At 41.7% G+C, this 13,318-nt stretch overlaps 1 protein-coding gene across 1 annotated transcript; it reads right to left on the minus strand.

Annotated features, from left to right (window-relative positions):
• Positions 1 to 1,187: 1,187 nt before the first annotated feature.
• Positions 1,188 to 4,785, minus strand: LOC109941045 (uncharacterized). Its single transcript, XM_020541516.1, has 6 exons — positions 4,778 to 4,785; positions 3,497 to 3,710; positions 3,135 to 3,396; positions 1,679 to 1,935; positions 1,476 to 1,595; positions 1,188 to 1,393 (listed from the first exon to the last, which is right to left on the minus strand). The coding sequence occupies exons 1-6, from the start codon at positions 4,783 to 4,785 to the stop codon at positions 1,292 to 1,294; spliced, it is 963 nt and encodes a 320-aa protein (XP_020397105.1). The 3' UTR covers positions 1,188 to 1,291.
• Positions 4,786 to 13,318: the final 8,533 nt, after the last annotated feature.

Genomic DNA, 13,318 nt, shown 5'->3' on the forward strand with positions numbered 1-13,318 from the left:
CAACGAGTAGGGACGGTGGCGCGGTGGCAGAGAAGCGACGCCGGTGGCCGAGAGAGCACGATGACGACAGTTAGGGTTGAGGAGAAAGAGAAAGGCCGACGGGAGAGAAAAGTAGGAAAGTCGAGCATGCTTTTCTTAAATCAATTAAGAACGTCGGCCAGGCATGGCCTACAAACTTAAAAATTTAAGAACGTCGACCTGTTCCTGGCCGATGTTCATGACTTAAGGTATGTTGGGCAAAGCGCGGACCTACGTTCTTAAACTTAAGCATGTATGTCTATAGAAAGCGACGTTCTTATCATATTTAAGAACGTCGGGGCCGATGTTCTTAACTTGACCGATATTTTTTCCTAGTTTTCCTGTAGTGAAAAGTTAGAGCCATTCTTCGTGGCTTCTCATGTCTATCACAAAAAAAGCTCTAGTTTTTAAGGAAAGAAGTGATATTTAGCACGTCTAGCTTTTTTAAGAAAAAATCAAAACAGAAACCTGCCAAACAGGCTTTTAGGTATGTAGCATGGATTTTTTGCTGTGCTTTTGGTTAAGGATTATTGTAAACAACATAAGAGATGTCTCTTAACAAAGATAAAACATTGCTAATTTATACTTTGAATTTATTAATTTTTCATTGGTGTGATGAATCACTACACCAAAATAGTGAACTTCCTAGAGCCTAAACCCTAGGAAGTTAGCCCTAAACTCTAGGAAGTTAGCTAAACTCTCGGAAGTTAAGCCATCCCATCGGAAGTTTGGCTCTCGGAAATTTTTTGTCGGAAGTTAGCTTAACTTCCTAGAGCCCTCTAGGAAGTTAGCTAACTTCCTACAGCCAAAGAAGCCTCTCGGAAGTTAGTAGGTTCTCGGAAGTTAGTAGCTTCACGCCGTCAGCGCCGTCAACTGACTAACTTCCTACGACTAACTTCCTACGGCTGATTGTGGCCCCTAGGAAGTTAGCTGGCTAACTTCCTACAGCCCAATAAGCCTCTAGGAAGTTAATTTGACCAGCATTACAAATACTGTTTATTTTTATTTTACACCACATTCCACAACATAACAAATATATTAACAGATATATAGCACAACATATTTTCACATAAAACATCTCACACACAATCACATAACAATATTTAAATCCATAATCTCATCAATTACATCACAAAAGTCTCATTCATAGTCATAATAAGACACATATCTTCCAGTACTAATAAGAGACAATATCTCATACATAGTCATAATAAAAGTCTCAAGTATCAGAATACAATAACATAGAAGCTCACGGTCGCCGATCACCATCGGGTTACAGTGACGAGTGATGGTCGATACCTCCACTAGCGAATAGGGTTTCGACAAAGTCTAACCCGTCTTCTCGTTCATGCGTCGGCAAGGTAGCTGGAGGGGTCTAATATACATATACAAATTATATTTGCTGAGTTATATCATAATATAACTAACAACAAGTAAATGATGATGAATTTGCATACCTGATGTTCGGTAGATGGAGATATAGGTGTAGGTGGAGGTGAAGACCAAGGATAATGAACGAGAGGTGGTGGTGGTGGTGGGGGCACTGGGACATGTATCCCTTGGACCTGTGCTAGTTGCTACAAATTTGCCGAACTCATTCACATCAGCGTTTTAAATCAATACATATTTTAAAGTGAAAGCTATTACCTTTTGAACTTACTTGTATGAGTGTTTGTTGTTGTTGAATCTGTGTAGTATAATATTTATGTTGTGCAGCTTGTTGCTTCAAGTAATCCTGATGTCGCCTAAGTTCTTCTCGCAGTTGCTCCACTTCTGCTGGATCTTGAGTGGAGCGATGGGAGCTACGAGTAGCAGACCTCGATGAACCTCCACGTTGAACCCTCACCTGGCTCGAGTCGATACCGTTAGCAAACATTGTGTACCTGCCATCCTGATATGGGAAGTGGGCAACGAGACCTGCGATGTTGTGACGAAGAAAAAGGATTCCTATGAAAATTCACAAAAGTTGTCCCAGGACATGACAGGAAAGCATGAACATACTACCATCAGTTCAGTTGGATAGATTCTAATAACAAGGATAATAATATAGCTATTGGATCTATTTTGTTTCTAAAAAATAATTTCCATCACTATCATTACTGTCAATGTAACTATCTTGCTATTGTTAATTAGATATCTCAATGGCCACACCATATTAATTGCACCTAGGGCCGTTCCTGGCTTTTCAAGGGCCCAGTGCAAAATTTGATATAGAGGCCCTATCCACACACAAATATATATAATTATACATATATTACCGAATATTTGACGTATAAAATTATTATGCACTGTTTTAAAGTTTATAAGATAACAGATATAAAATATATAAAAAACACTTACTTGTTATATGATTTTATTAAAAATATCTTCTAACATTTTGTGATACAAAATCATCGCTTATATCATCGAGATCAATCTCACCCAACATCTTTTTCCGATATATAGAATCTCCAAGCCATTTAACCTCTCTTGAGTTATTGTTGACCATAAATAGTTCATAAAAAAATAATTTTAAAAAGCTTCTCTCTACCGAAGCAACCATCATATGTATAGTTTATAATACTCTCTCTATATCAAAATAAAATTTGTTTTGCTTCTTTAGTGGATTTATCATCATTAATATAAACATAAAAATTAAGAGCTAAACCAAATACTATTTTGAAACAGATGGAGTATTCGATAAGTAATTGAGACATTAGTTTAACAATATAAATGAGACTAGTCGATAACTCGATAGCGCATCGCTTTTTGCGTATTTGTGTCTAGAATAGATAGGTTTAACCAAAAAATGCTAGTGTCCAGTGGCTAGGAGGCCCTCTGTTTTTGGGGGCCCGGTGCGACCGCACCCACCGCACCCCTCAGGGCCGGCCCTAATTGCACCAGACGCACTAGGGAAAAAAAGATAAATCCTAGAAACTCTTAATAATTAGAAACGTTTACCATTAATTTGATAAACTCTAATCATTGTCTCTCCGATAGTAGCCATTCAAATTATTGTAACTCTTTAAACAAATTATCCACGAGAGGAAGAAGTTGGCCAAAATCAAGCGGAAGTATTTCCAACAGCACGGCGGGATGCTTCTGCTGCACGAGATAAGCCTAAAGCAAGGAACTACCTTCATCGTCTTCACAGAAGCAGAGCTCGTCGAGGCGACCGACAACTTGGCTGACAAGAACATCCTCGGCCACGGTGGCTTCGGCACCGTCTACAGGGGCCTGCTCAAGGACGGCGGTGTTGTCGCGGTTAAACGGTTCATCTCGTCGATGGCCAGCGAGCAGCAGAAGGAGTTCGGCAAGCAGATGCTCATCCTCTCCCAGATCAACCACAAGAACATCGTCAAGCTCCTGGGCTGCTGCCTCGAAGTGGAGGTCCCGATGCTAGTCTATGAGTTCATCCCAAAAAATTGCAGAGAAGCCAGTTGTACATGCGCCTAGTAGTATTCCCGAGGCACGAGAAGGTGGTGAGGCAAGAACTGACCTTTGCGTTATCGATCTCTGGAGTGACCGGCGGGCTGTCAGAGAGAGAGCCGCCGCCATTGAGTGGGCTGCTGCTGTGCGAGAACACGGCGAGCGGGCGGGCGGTGCTGGGGTCGGGCACGCCGGCGGGCGCGACGGGCGGGGGCGTGGTCGGGAGCGGCGGGCGGGGGCGGGAGCGTGCGCGCCGGCGGAGGCGTGCGGCGGCGGCTTCGATCCTGTTGGAAGACACGGGAGAAAGAAAGAAGAGCGAGAAGAGGATAAGACTGGGTAGCGGTTTAAGATAAAAATATAACTTCCTAGAGTAAAGCCGTAGGAAGTTACTTAACTTCCTAAAGGTTGTATATGTACTCTAGGAAGTTAATTAACTTCCTAGAGCAGGTCGTAGTAAGTTAGCTTTTCGTTTGACTGGTCAAAAGCTGAAACGTAACTTACTAGATCGTAGGAAGTTAGGCTAACTTCCTAGAGGAGGCCGTAGGAAGTTAGCGACTCATTTGACCGCGCCCGCGGATCAGCAACTGAAAGCTAACTTCCTAGAGGAGGCCGTAGGAAGTTAGCTTCCCATGCTAACTTCCTACGGCCGCCTCTAGGAAGTTAGCGGCTCGCTTGACCGCACAAACGAGTCAGCATGTGAAAGCTAACTTCCTACAACTTTTATAAAATACCGTAGGAAGTTATGTTTATTTCCTAGAGGTACCAGCTGCCTCTCGGAAGTTATTTATTTCCTACGGTTTGTTATAAAAGCTGTAGGAAGTTAAAAAACCGTAGGAAGTGTATGATTTTGGTGTAGTGAATATAGTAAGAGATAGATCATGCATTCACTATATCACATTGTGTCTTAGATGTGTCTATGTGCTTAGAGTATCATGGAAGGAGTTTAGAGTTGTATGTGCCCTTATTAGAAAAACAGAGTTTCCACTAACTAGTGGCTCTAAGATCATAAGAGACCAGGTTGGTTAGAACTTGTTGATGAATACTTTCAAACTAAGACGGTGTTTGGGTTATTAAGGATTATAGAATCTGCAACATGCATGTTATCTAACAAAATACAGCATACACTTGCTTATGGGATTTCAGCCGCGTTTGGTTTAGGGCGGATATTGGGAATCTGATTCTAAAAATATATTATGGATCCAAACACAGCCTATTCTATACCTTGGATTCTATGTAGGGAGAAACAAATCAAGTGTATGCTGTATTTTTAAGGATAACATGCATGTTGCAGATTTTATAATCCTTGGAACAAGTTTAATAATATTACCCACAATGGGCTATATAAACTTACCATGTCATATAGACAACTAAAAGGCTAGTCATATAACAATGCAGTTTGTAAATTTAATGTTTGTTTTATCTCTTTCACTCATAAATTATGTTAGAATCCGTGAGTAGGCTCCTTTCAGCTAGCTATTACTGAGCAGCCCACTTTTCTTCTCTTTTCATTCATCTCTCTTTCACATCACCATAAATAAATTTATGTGGCATGTTTTACGGTCCCTAGGTCACCTTTGCCCTTAGACTCTCTCCAGCAATAAACTCTATATCGTTTTGTACTCTAAATCTAGCGAACTCAGCCTCCTCTATAGCGTCCAGCAATGAACTGTAAAACTTCCTGTAAAATAGCGGACGGTACCTTCGCACGCTACTCCTAACGCATCACTGTGCACATGCTATACAGCCAGTCTCGCGTCTTCCTCTCTCCACTTTCCCTCCTGTGCACGTGATGGTTGTGGGACCCATAGACCATGGTGTAAACTGAACACCATAAATTGATTTAAGTACACGTAAATAACATTTCTACATGTAATTGCAAATTTATTTTTGGCAAAGGAACGAAAGATTATTTGTTAGAGTTAACCAACATGAATTAATATATATATATACAATAATCTTGGATAATTGATTTCCTAATTAATATACGGTCGCAAAATTGTGCAAGTGTCATTTTTGCATTAGTTAATTACGTCATGTTCAAATTATATGCAAAATAGTGAATAAATATGGTACTTTATGGATAGGCAGCGGTTGGTTTCTGCGGATTCTATAATCCGCAACCTACACGGTATCCAAAAGAATGCACGGTGCACTTGATTATGTGATATTGTTTCTCTGTACACGAAATCCAAGGCATATAATGTGTAGGGTTTGGATCATAATGCATTTCCAAAATCAGATTTTCAATACCGGAGCTAAACCAAACACGGTCTTAGTAAACTAAATGTGGCAATTGTTATTGAATTAATATGGGCGTGACCCATATTAATATTCAATAATAATCAATGCTAGATGTCTACTTTATGTACGCTCAACAGCGAAACCAAACTAGTAATTTAGTACCATACCGGAAGTTAAGGGACAATTCACTCAACTTAAATAGGTGGACCATTGGTGCATCTGTTGAGAAACTGAAAAAAGGATGAAGGAATGTCACACGCGCGCACTGCCGACCGGCCCTAGACGAGGCCAAGGCCTTGGCCGTGGTAGATCGGACCTTGGTCCGAATATTCCTTCCTAACGATTGCGTATTTTGCCTAAAGTAATGACCGTCCATTACTGTCATATTTTACTGGTCGTTTCCTGTGTTATGGCTATTAACGGACGAGTTGTAATGGCTGTCAGTTATTAACGCGTATTTTGCCTAAATTAATGATCGTCCATTACTGTCATACGTTACTGATCGTTTCCTATGTTATGGCTATTAACGGACGAGTTGTAATGGCTGTCAGTTATTAACGGACATCACTGATGGCGGTCATGTCCGTGGCCTTGGTCCGAATATTCCTTCATAACGGTTGTGTATTTTGCCTAGAGTAATGATCGTTCATTACTGTCGTACGTTAATAGACGTTTCCTGTGTTATGGATAGTAACGGACGAGCTGTAATGGCTGTCAGCTATTAACGGACGTCACTGATGGCGTCCGTTTCTGGCTGGCTGTAATGGCAGCTCTAATGGCGACTGTTACTGTTTGTTGGCCTCTCTCTACGCATGTATATATATAGAGGACATGAGGCTGCTTCTGATCACGAGAGAACGCACGTACAATTCTCAGACGCATTGCGTACAGCCCATCCCCGTCTCACAATCTGCGAGCACAGAGAGTGTGGGAGAGCATGCCTCTGAAATCCCCGTCCGCAGAGAGACACTTCACGGGTGTGTGGGCGATTAGTTTTTTGGGGAGCGTACTCACGACTGCTCGCTTCGTCCGCTCGACCAACGCTGATCAAGTTCCTCGTCGCCGGCGCCGTTCGTGGGACTGCACTGCGTACATCTGTCTGCGTCGACTGCGTATGACTACATTGAATATACACACGAGATGTCTCGTGTGAATGGAGCCACTGATACGTTGAGCATTGGTCCCTCCACACGGTGCATTCTGTTTTTAGTAATTGTGCATGTTTTACTATTGTTTACTGCTTATGTGAGTAGTAATGCACACATACACATATATGTCATCACATACATCACTGTGATTTTTTGGATTAAATTAAAACTGAAAATGCCTATTTCTCTAACATTCAAAAACCTGATATTAGACATTTTTCTGTTAGTGGTTTTGTTGCTGCGTTAAAACCAAGTGAACCTTTTGATGGCACATTTTATAAGAGGTGGCATAGTAAGATGATACTGTAGTTGACTGCAATGAACTGCTTTCACACCGCATAGGGGAAACTCAAACAGTTCACTCCTGAAGAGGAGAGAATGTTCGTCGTTGCCGATAACCTGTTTCGAGGCGCCGTTGTCACACCCAGTTTTGGAAGGCAAACCAAATGCGAACCATGTACGTGCCAGGATCAGAACTCACGTACACAGCGATTACATAATTGGACATCATCACACAATGCTCAAAGTAAATAGCGGAAAGGTACTTTAATTACATCAAGATGTCCAAGACATCCACAGAGTCTAATACATAACCGTAGTCTTCAACCTTAATATCAAAGTGCGGATAAACGAAACGTAGATGATAAGCCTACATAGGCAGCTGACTGGGGGTTTGCCACTAATATAAACTAGAACTCATCGTAGTCCTAGAACTTCTCAAAGTCCTCCATATTGCCAACATCTCCTCCTGAGCACTGAGTACAGTGAGGACAACATGGGGTGGGGTGGTTTGTAAAGCAAGAGTGAGTACACATCAATGTACTCAGCCAATGTCATGTTTGGCTAAAGTGTACTAGCTGTATGTGGAGTTAAGGTTAAGCAGTTGCTTTTAGTTGGTCAAGTTTTATTACTATAAGTAGAGCCAAATTTTAGTAATAAACCTGTTGGGACCATGCTTCGTCGCCGAAGGTCTTGAAAGAAGAAACAATTTCGGTTGAAGCTGTCTGTACGTAATGCCGAAGGGTGTCGCCCATGAAGCTTCAGAGTTACAAACCGACTTAAAGATAAAATGACCTTTTAGTCCATAAGAGTTTGTGTCGATGTTGTAAACTTTTATAAGGGGTATGATTGTAATTGTTCACAGGCTGTGTCCTGTGTCTATAAATAGTGAACAGTATTCCTTTACTGTTCACGCATTCCTGTAATTGCAAAAGCATCACTCGGGAATTATTTGCTTGTCAAGGTAAAGGTATGATCATACCTTAAACATTGTATTCAAAATATATGAATGATCCTATTTATCTCCAACATATCTATCTTTAATGTTTTACATTTTACGTTCTTTTATGTTATTTTCGTCACCTTCGTAATATTATGTTTTGTACCCTTCGTCTGAAGTTCATTAAACCCTTGGGGTGATAATGCTTCAGCGGACGAAGGGTATTTAATATTTAACATCTTCGTGTTGGTTTGTTCTTGATTCATAGCATTTGAGAACAAGTCCCCAACATTGGCGCCCACCTCCGGTCAACTCACTTCCACTTTTTTGAGCTGATGGCTTCGTTCAATGATCAAGCTGGAGCTGCTTCGGCCCCGAAGCTTGTACTCCCGATAACAGGTGGTTCATGCTCAGAGCCAGCCAACAAGAAGCAGAAGAAGGAAGCACAGAGAAGGGTACAACATGTTGGGGTGCAAGGACCCTTCATCAAGTCAAGATGGTCTCACATTCCAATTACCTTCTCCCAAGAGGATCTTCAACTCAAGGATTACCCACACAATGATGCTATGGTTATTTCTTGTGTGATCAAAGGATTTCTGGTCCATAATGTTTTGGTCGACACAGGCAGCGCAGCTGATATCATATTTGCTAAAGCTTTCAGACAAATGCAAGAGCCCGAAGACAAGATTCATGATGCTACGCACCCTCTTTGTGGCTTCGGAGGACGGCAAATTGTAGCACTTGGGAAGATTACCATGCCAGTAACCTTCGGATTTGTCAACAACACAAGGACTGAACAAATTGTGTTTGATATTGTTGACATGGAGTATCCTTACAATGCTATCATTGGTCGCGGTACTCTCAATGCCTTCGAAGCAATTCTTCACCCAGCTTATCTCTGCATGAAAATACCTTCGGATCAAGGGCCTATTGCTATTCATGGAAGTCAGGAAGCTGCCAGAAGGGCCGAAGGAAATTGGACAGATTCAAAAGCAATCCATAACATAGATGGAGCTAAGGCCTGTGAGCAATACAAGTTCAGAAGGGAAAAAGTTGCTTCAGCTGACCAGCCAAAGCCCATGCTCTTATGTGACGATATAGCAGATCAGAAGGTGTTATTGGGATCTCAATTGTCTGAAGAGCAGGAAAAAGCTTTGATAAGGTTTCTGTTCAACAATAAAGATGTTTTTGCTTGGTCAGCTAATGATCTTTGTGGAGTTAACAGGGATGTTATTGAGCATTCGCTCAATGTCGATCCATCCTTCAGACCTAGAAAGCAGAGGCTTCGGAAGATGTCTGATGACAAGGCCGAAGGTGCTCGGAATGAAGTGAAAAGACTTCTCAGTGCTGGAGTTATTAGAGAGGTAAAATACCCAGAGTGGCTGGCTAATACTGTCATGGTGAAAAAGGCCAATGGTAAATGGAGAATGTGTATTGATTTTACTGACCTCAATAAGGCATGTCCGAAGGACGAGTTTCCACTACCAAGGATAGATTCCTTAGTCGATGCAGCAGCTTCATCAGAGCTTATGAGTTTGCTGGATTGCTATTCAGGCTATCATCAAATCTGGATGAAGAAGGAAGATGAACCGAAAACTAGCTTCATAACCCCTAGTGGGACATATTGCTACCTTCGGATGCCTGAGGGGCTTAAAAATGCTGGAGGAAGCTTCAGCAGAATGACAGCGAAGGTTCTCCATTCTCAGATAGGCAGGAATGTACTAACTTATGTTGATGACATCATTGTAAAAAGCACGAAGCAAGATAACCACATTGCTGATTTACAGGAGACTTTCACTAATTTTAGACAGGCTGGTTTAAAGCTGAATCCAGAAAAATGTGTCTTCGGAGTAAAGAAGGGGAAATTCCTTGGTTGCCTGGTTTCAACAAAGGGAATTGAGGCTAATCCAAGTAAAATCGAAGCTATACTTCGAATGGAACCACCAAGTACAAAAAAGGGGGCTCAAAGATTGACGGGAAGGCTGGCATCTCTCAACAGATTCATATCCAGATCGGCAGAGAGATACCATTCTTCGAAGTACTGAAGTCAGCCGAAGTCTTTCAATGGGGACCAATCCAGCAGAAAGCCTTCGAAGAGTTGAAGCAATATTTGATAGATCTAACAACATTAACTCCACCAACGCCAGGGGCTCCTTTATTATTATATGTGGCAGCTTCGCACTCAGCGGTAAGTGCGGCACTTGTCCAGGAGAAGCTTGAAGGCCAAGTTAAGAGGCAGGCCCCAATATATTTCGTATCTGAAGTTCTTAGTTTATCAAAGAAAAATTATACAGAATTGGAGAAGGTACTGTATGCTGTTTTGATGGCCTCCAGGAAGCTTCAGCATTATTTTCAAGCTTACAACATAATTGTTCCTTCTTCACAACCTCTGAAGGATATTATGAGAAACCGAGAAGCTACTGGAAGGATTGGAAAATGGGCTGCAGAGCTCAATTAATTTTGTATTGATTATGTTCATAGATCCTCGATTCAGTCCCAAGCGTTAGCAGACTTCATTGCTGACTGGACGCCAGGGGCTCAGGAGGAAGAAACAAATAAAGATGCCGAAGCATGGACAGTGTTTTGCGATGGGTCTTAGGGAACCTTTGGAGCAGGAGCAGCTGCTGTGTTGGTTTCACCTTCCAAAGTTAAAACTTGTTATGCGGCAAGACTTGATTTCAGTTGCACAAATAATATCGCTGAATATGAAGCTCTGCTCTTGGGTCTTCGGAAGTTAAAGGCAATGGGAATCAGAAGGGCCATTCTTAAAACTGATTCTCAAGTTATTTCTGGTCATGTTGACAAGAGCTATAAAGCAAGAGACCCGAAGCTTGAAAAGTATCTAGATACAGTCCGAAGGATTGAGGCTTCTTTCGAAGGCTTCTCTGTCAAAAATATTCCTCGTGGAGAAAATGAGTACGCTGATCTATTGGCCAAGTCAGCGGCCCAGGGGCTGCCTATACCTTCGGAAGTATTTTTTGAAACAATAAAAGCACCTTCGGTCGAGCTTCTTGAAAGAGCAATCCTTAATATATCTCCTATTTATAGCAAGGATTGGCGAACTGAGATCGTCTCTTTCCTACAGGGCAATTTTCTTTCAGACGACGAAGCTTATAACAGGAGAATAGAAGCAAGAGCTCGACCATATGTCATAATAGAAGGGGAGTTATACAAGCGTGGGGTCTGTTCCCCATTGCTCAAGTGTTTATCCAGATCCGAAGGTATAGAATTAATGAAGGAAATACATGCAGGCCTGTGTGGATCTCACATTGGATCTAGGCCCTTGCTTGGGAAAGTTTTTCGCCAAGGATTTTATTGGCCAAAGGCAGCTTCGGATGCAGCGGATATAGTCCAAAAGTGCGAAGGTTGTCAGAAATGTGCAAGAGATCAAAAACAACCTTCGTCTTTAACTCAATTAATACAACCCACTTGGCCGTTGCAGAGGTGGGGCCTTGATTTGCTAGGCCCATTACCACCAGCACAAGGGAATTTAAGATATGTGGTAGTAGCAGTGGAGTATTTTTCCAAATGGATTGAGGCAAAGCCCTTAGCCACAATAACTTCATTTACTATTCAAAAGTTTTTCTGGCAAACATTGTTTGTCGCTTCGGAGTGCCGAAGGCCATTACTGTCGACAATGGGACACAATTTGATTCTGAAGCCTTCAGAGAATTTTGTGATCGAATTGGCACGAAGATCCATTTTGCATCAGTTCGACACCCAGAGTCAAATGGACTTGTCGAAAGAGCTAACAAAATCATAATGACAGGAATAATGAAATCAATCTTCAACCAGCCTAGGGGAAAATGGCCTGACGAGCTAATCAAAGTGGTATGGAGCCATAATACAACCATGTCAAGGTCAACAGGTTTTACGCCCTTTAAACTATTGTTCGGTGACGAAGCAATAACCCCAGAAGAGGCCAAAGTAGGATCAATAAGGACAGTAGCTTTGGCAGAAGGCAAAGACGAAGCTGACTGCTCTGTAGAAAAAGATGCTATTGAAGGGATCAGACTTCAAGCTGTGGAAAACATCAATAAATATCAAGCTGAAACAATAAAATGGCGTGACAGAAAAGTCAAGCTGAAGAACATTGAACCAGGACACCTGGTGCTTCGGAGAGTAGCCAACCCTGAGACAGCAGGCAAATTACAGCTGAAGTGGGAAGGCCCCTTTTTGGTAGTATCTTCGTCAAGACCCGGTTCCTACAGATTGAAGGATATGGACGGCAACGACATTCCTAGATCATGGAATGCGGATGAGCTTCGTCGATATTATGTTTAGATTGATGTAATTTTTTATTCTTTTTCGTGGCACCCTTTTCCTTTCCAAAGGGGGAGAAAGGTTTTTAATGGGGCCACAACATGTAATTTTCCTTATTCCAATTTTATGAGAGTAATATCCCCCAAAAAATGTAAATGTAAATGCAAAAGGAAAAAGAAAAGGAAACAGGGAGAAGCTCAAAAGTCGTTCCTAAGGGAATGCAGAGCTTACAGCGAAAAATAAACGCTGATTCCGCCGAAAGTAAAAGGCGAAGAAGCTCCTAAGGGAGGCTTACAGTGAAAAATAAGCGCTAATTCCGCTGAAAGTAAAAGGCGAAGAAGCTCCTAAGGGAGGCTTACAGCGAAAAGTCAACGCTGAAGGACCAAGATTATGTATTTTGATATTTATTTGCACAACGCATCTCATCATGTCATTTGCATTCATAAACATGCATTTAGACATATGTAGAATCATCATTATATCGCACAAAAAGCACAGATGCTTCGGCAATGAGGAAAAACTCGAAGGAAAATCTTTATGCTTCGTTGTGTACGAAAAGAAGGGAAGGTGTTTTTCGCCTTCGGCTCAAAAGACGAGTTTCGTTCACAGCAAAGCAGATTGTTCACAGATAGCCGAAACAAAATATATTACAAGGTATGTACAAATTTACATAAGTTGTTCCATAACTATATTACAAAAGTTTCTTCAGAATTTTAGCAGGAAAGTATATTGCAAACAAATATCAAGCTTCAGCCTAGGCTTCGTCAAACTTCAACTCTGTCATTCTTCAGCTTCAGGCTAGACCTTGTCATTCTTCAGCTTCGTCATCCTGTGTATATCAAACAGCAGAATAAGAAAGGTGCAAGTTTCAAGGAGAAGGTAAAGGTAACAAGAATAGGTTTCGTACCGGCTTAAGGTGACTTCGAGCTTCGTCACCCGCCATTTTCCGCCCGCCACTTACCTAGATCTGGGTCATGAATCTATTCCCAATGCTTCGGGCTAGGCTTGGGATATCTATCAG

This window comes from Zea mays, chromosome 7 (assembly GCF_902167145.1).
Source record: "Zea mays cultivar B73 chromosome 7, Zm-B73-REFERENCE-NAM-5.0, whole genome shotgun sequence".
Lineage (NCBI taxonomy): Eukaryota > Viridiplantae > Streptophyta > Magnoliopsida > Poales > Poaceae > Zea > Zea mays.

What these genes read in the sequence shown, in the direction of transcription:
- LOC109941045 (XM_020541516.1), bottom strand. An exon ending in CTTCTGTGAAGACGATGAAG is followed by an intron (nt 1,936 to 3,134) that starts GTAGTTCCTTGC and finishes ACAACATCGCAG; the next exon opens with GTCTCGTTGCCCACTTCCCA. An exon ending in CTCCATCTACCGAACATCAG is followed by an intron (nt 1,394 to 1,475) that starts GTATGCAAATTC and finishes TATGTATATTAG; the next exon opens with ACCCCTCCAGCTACCTTGCC.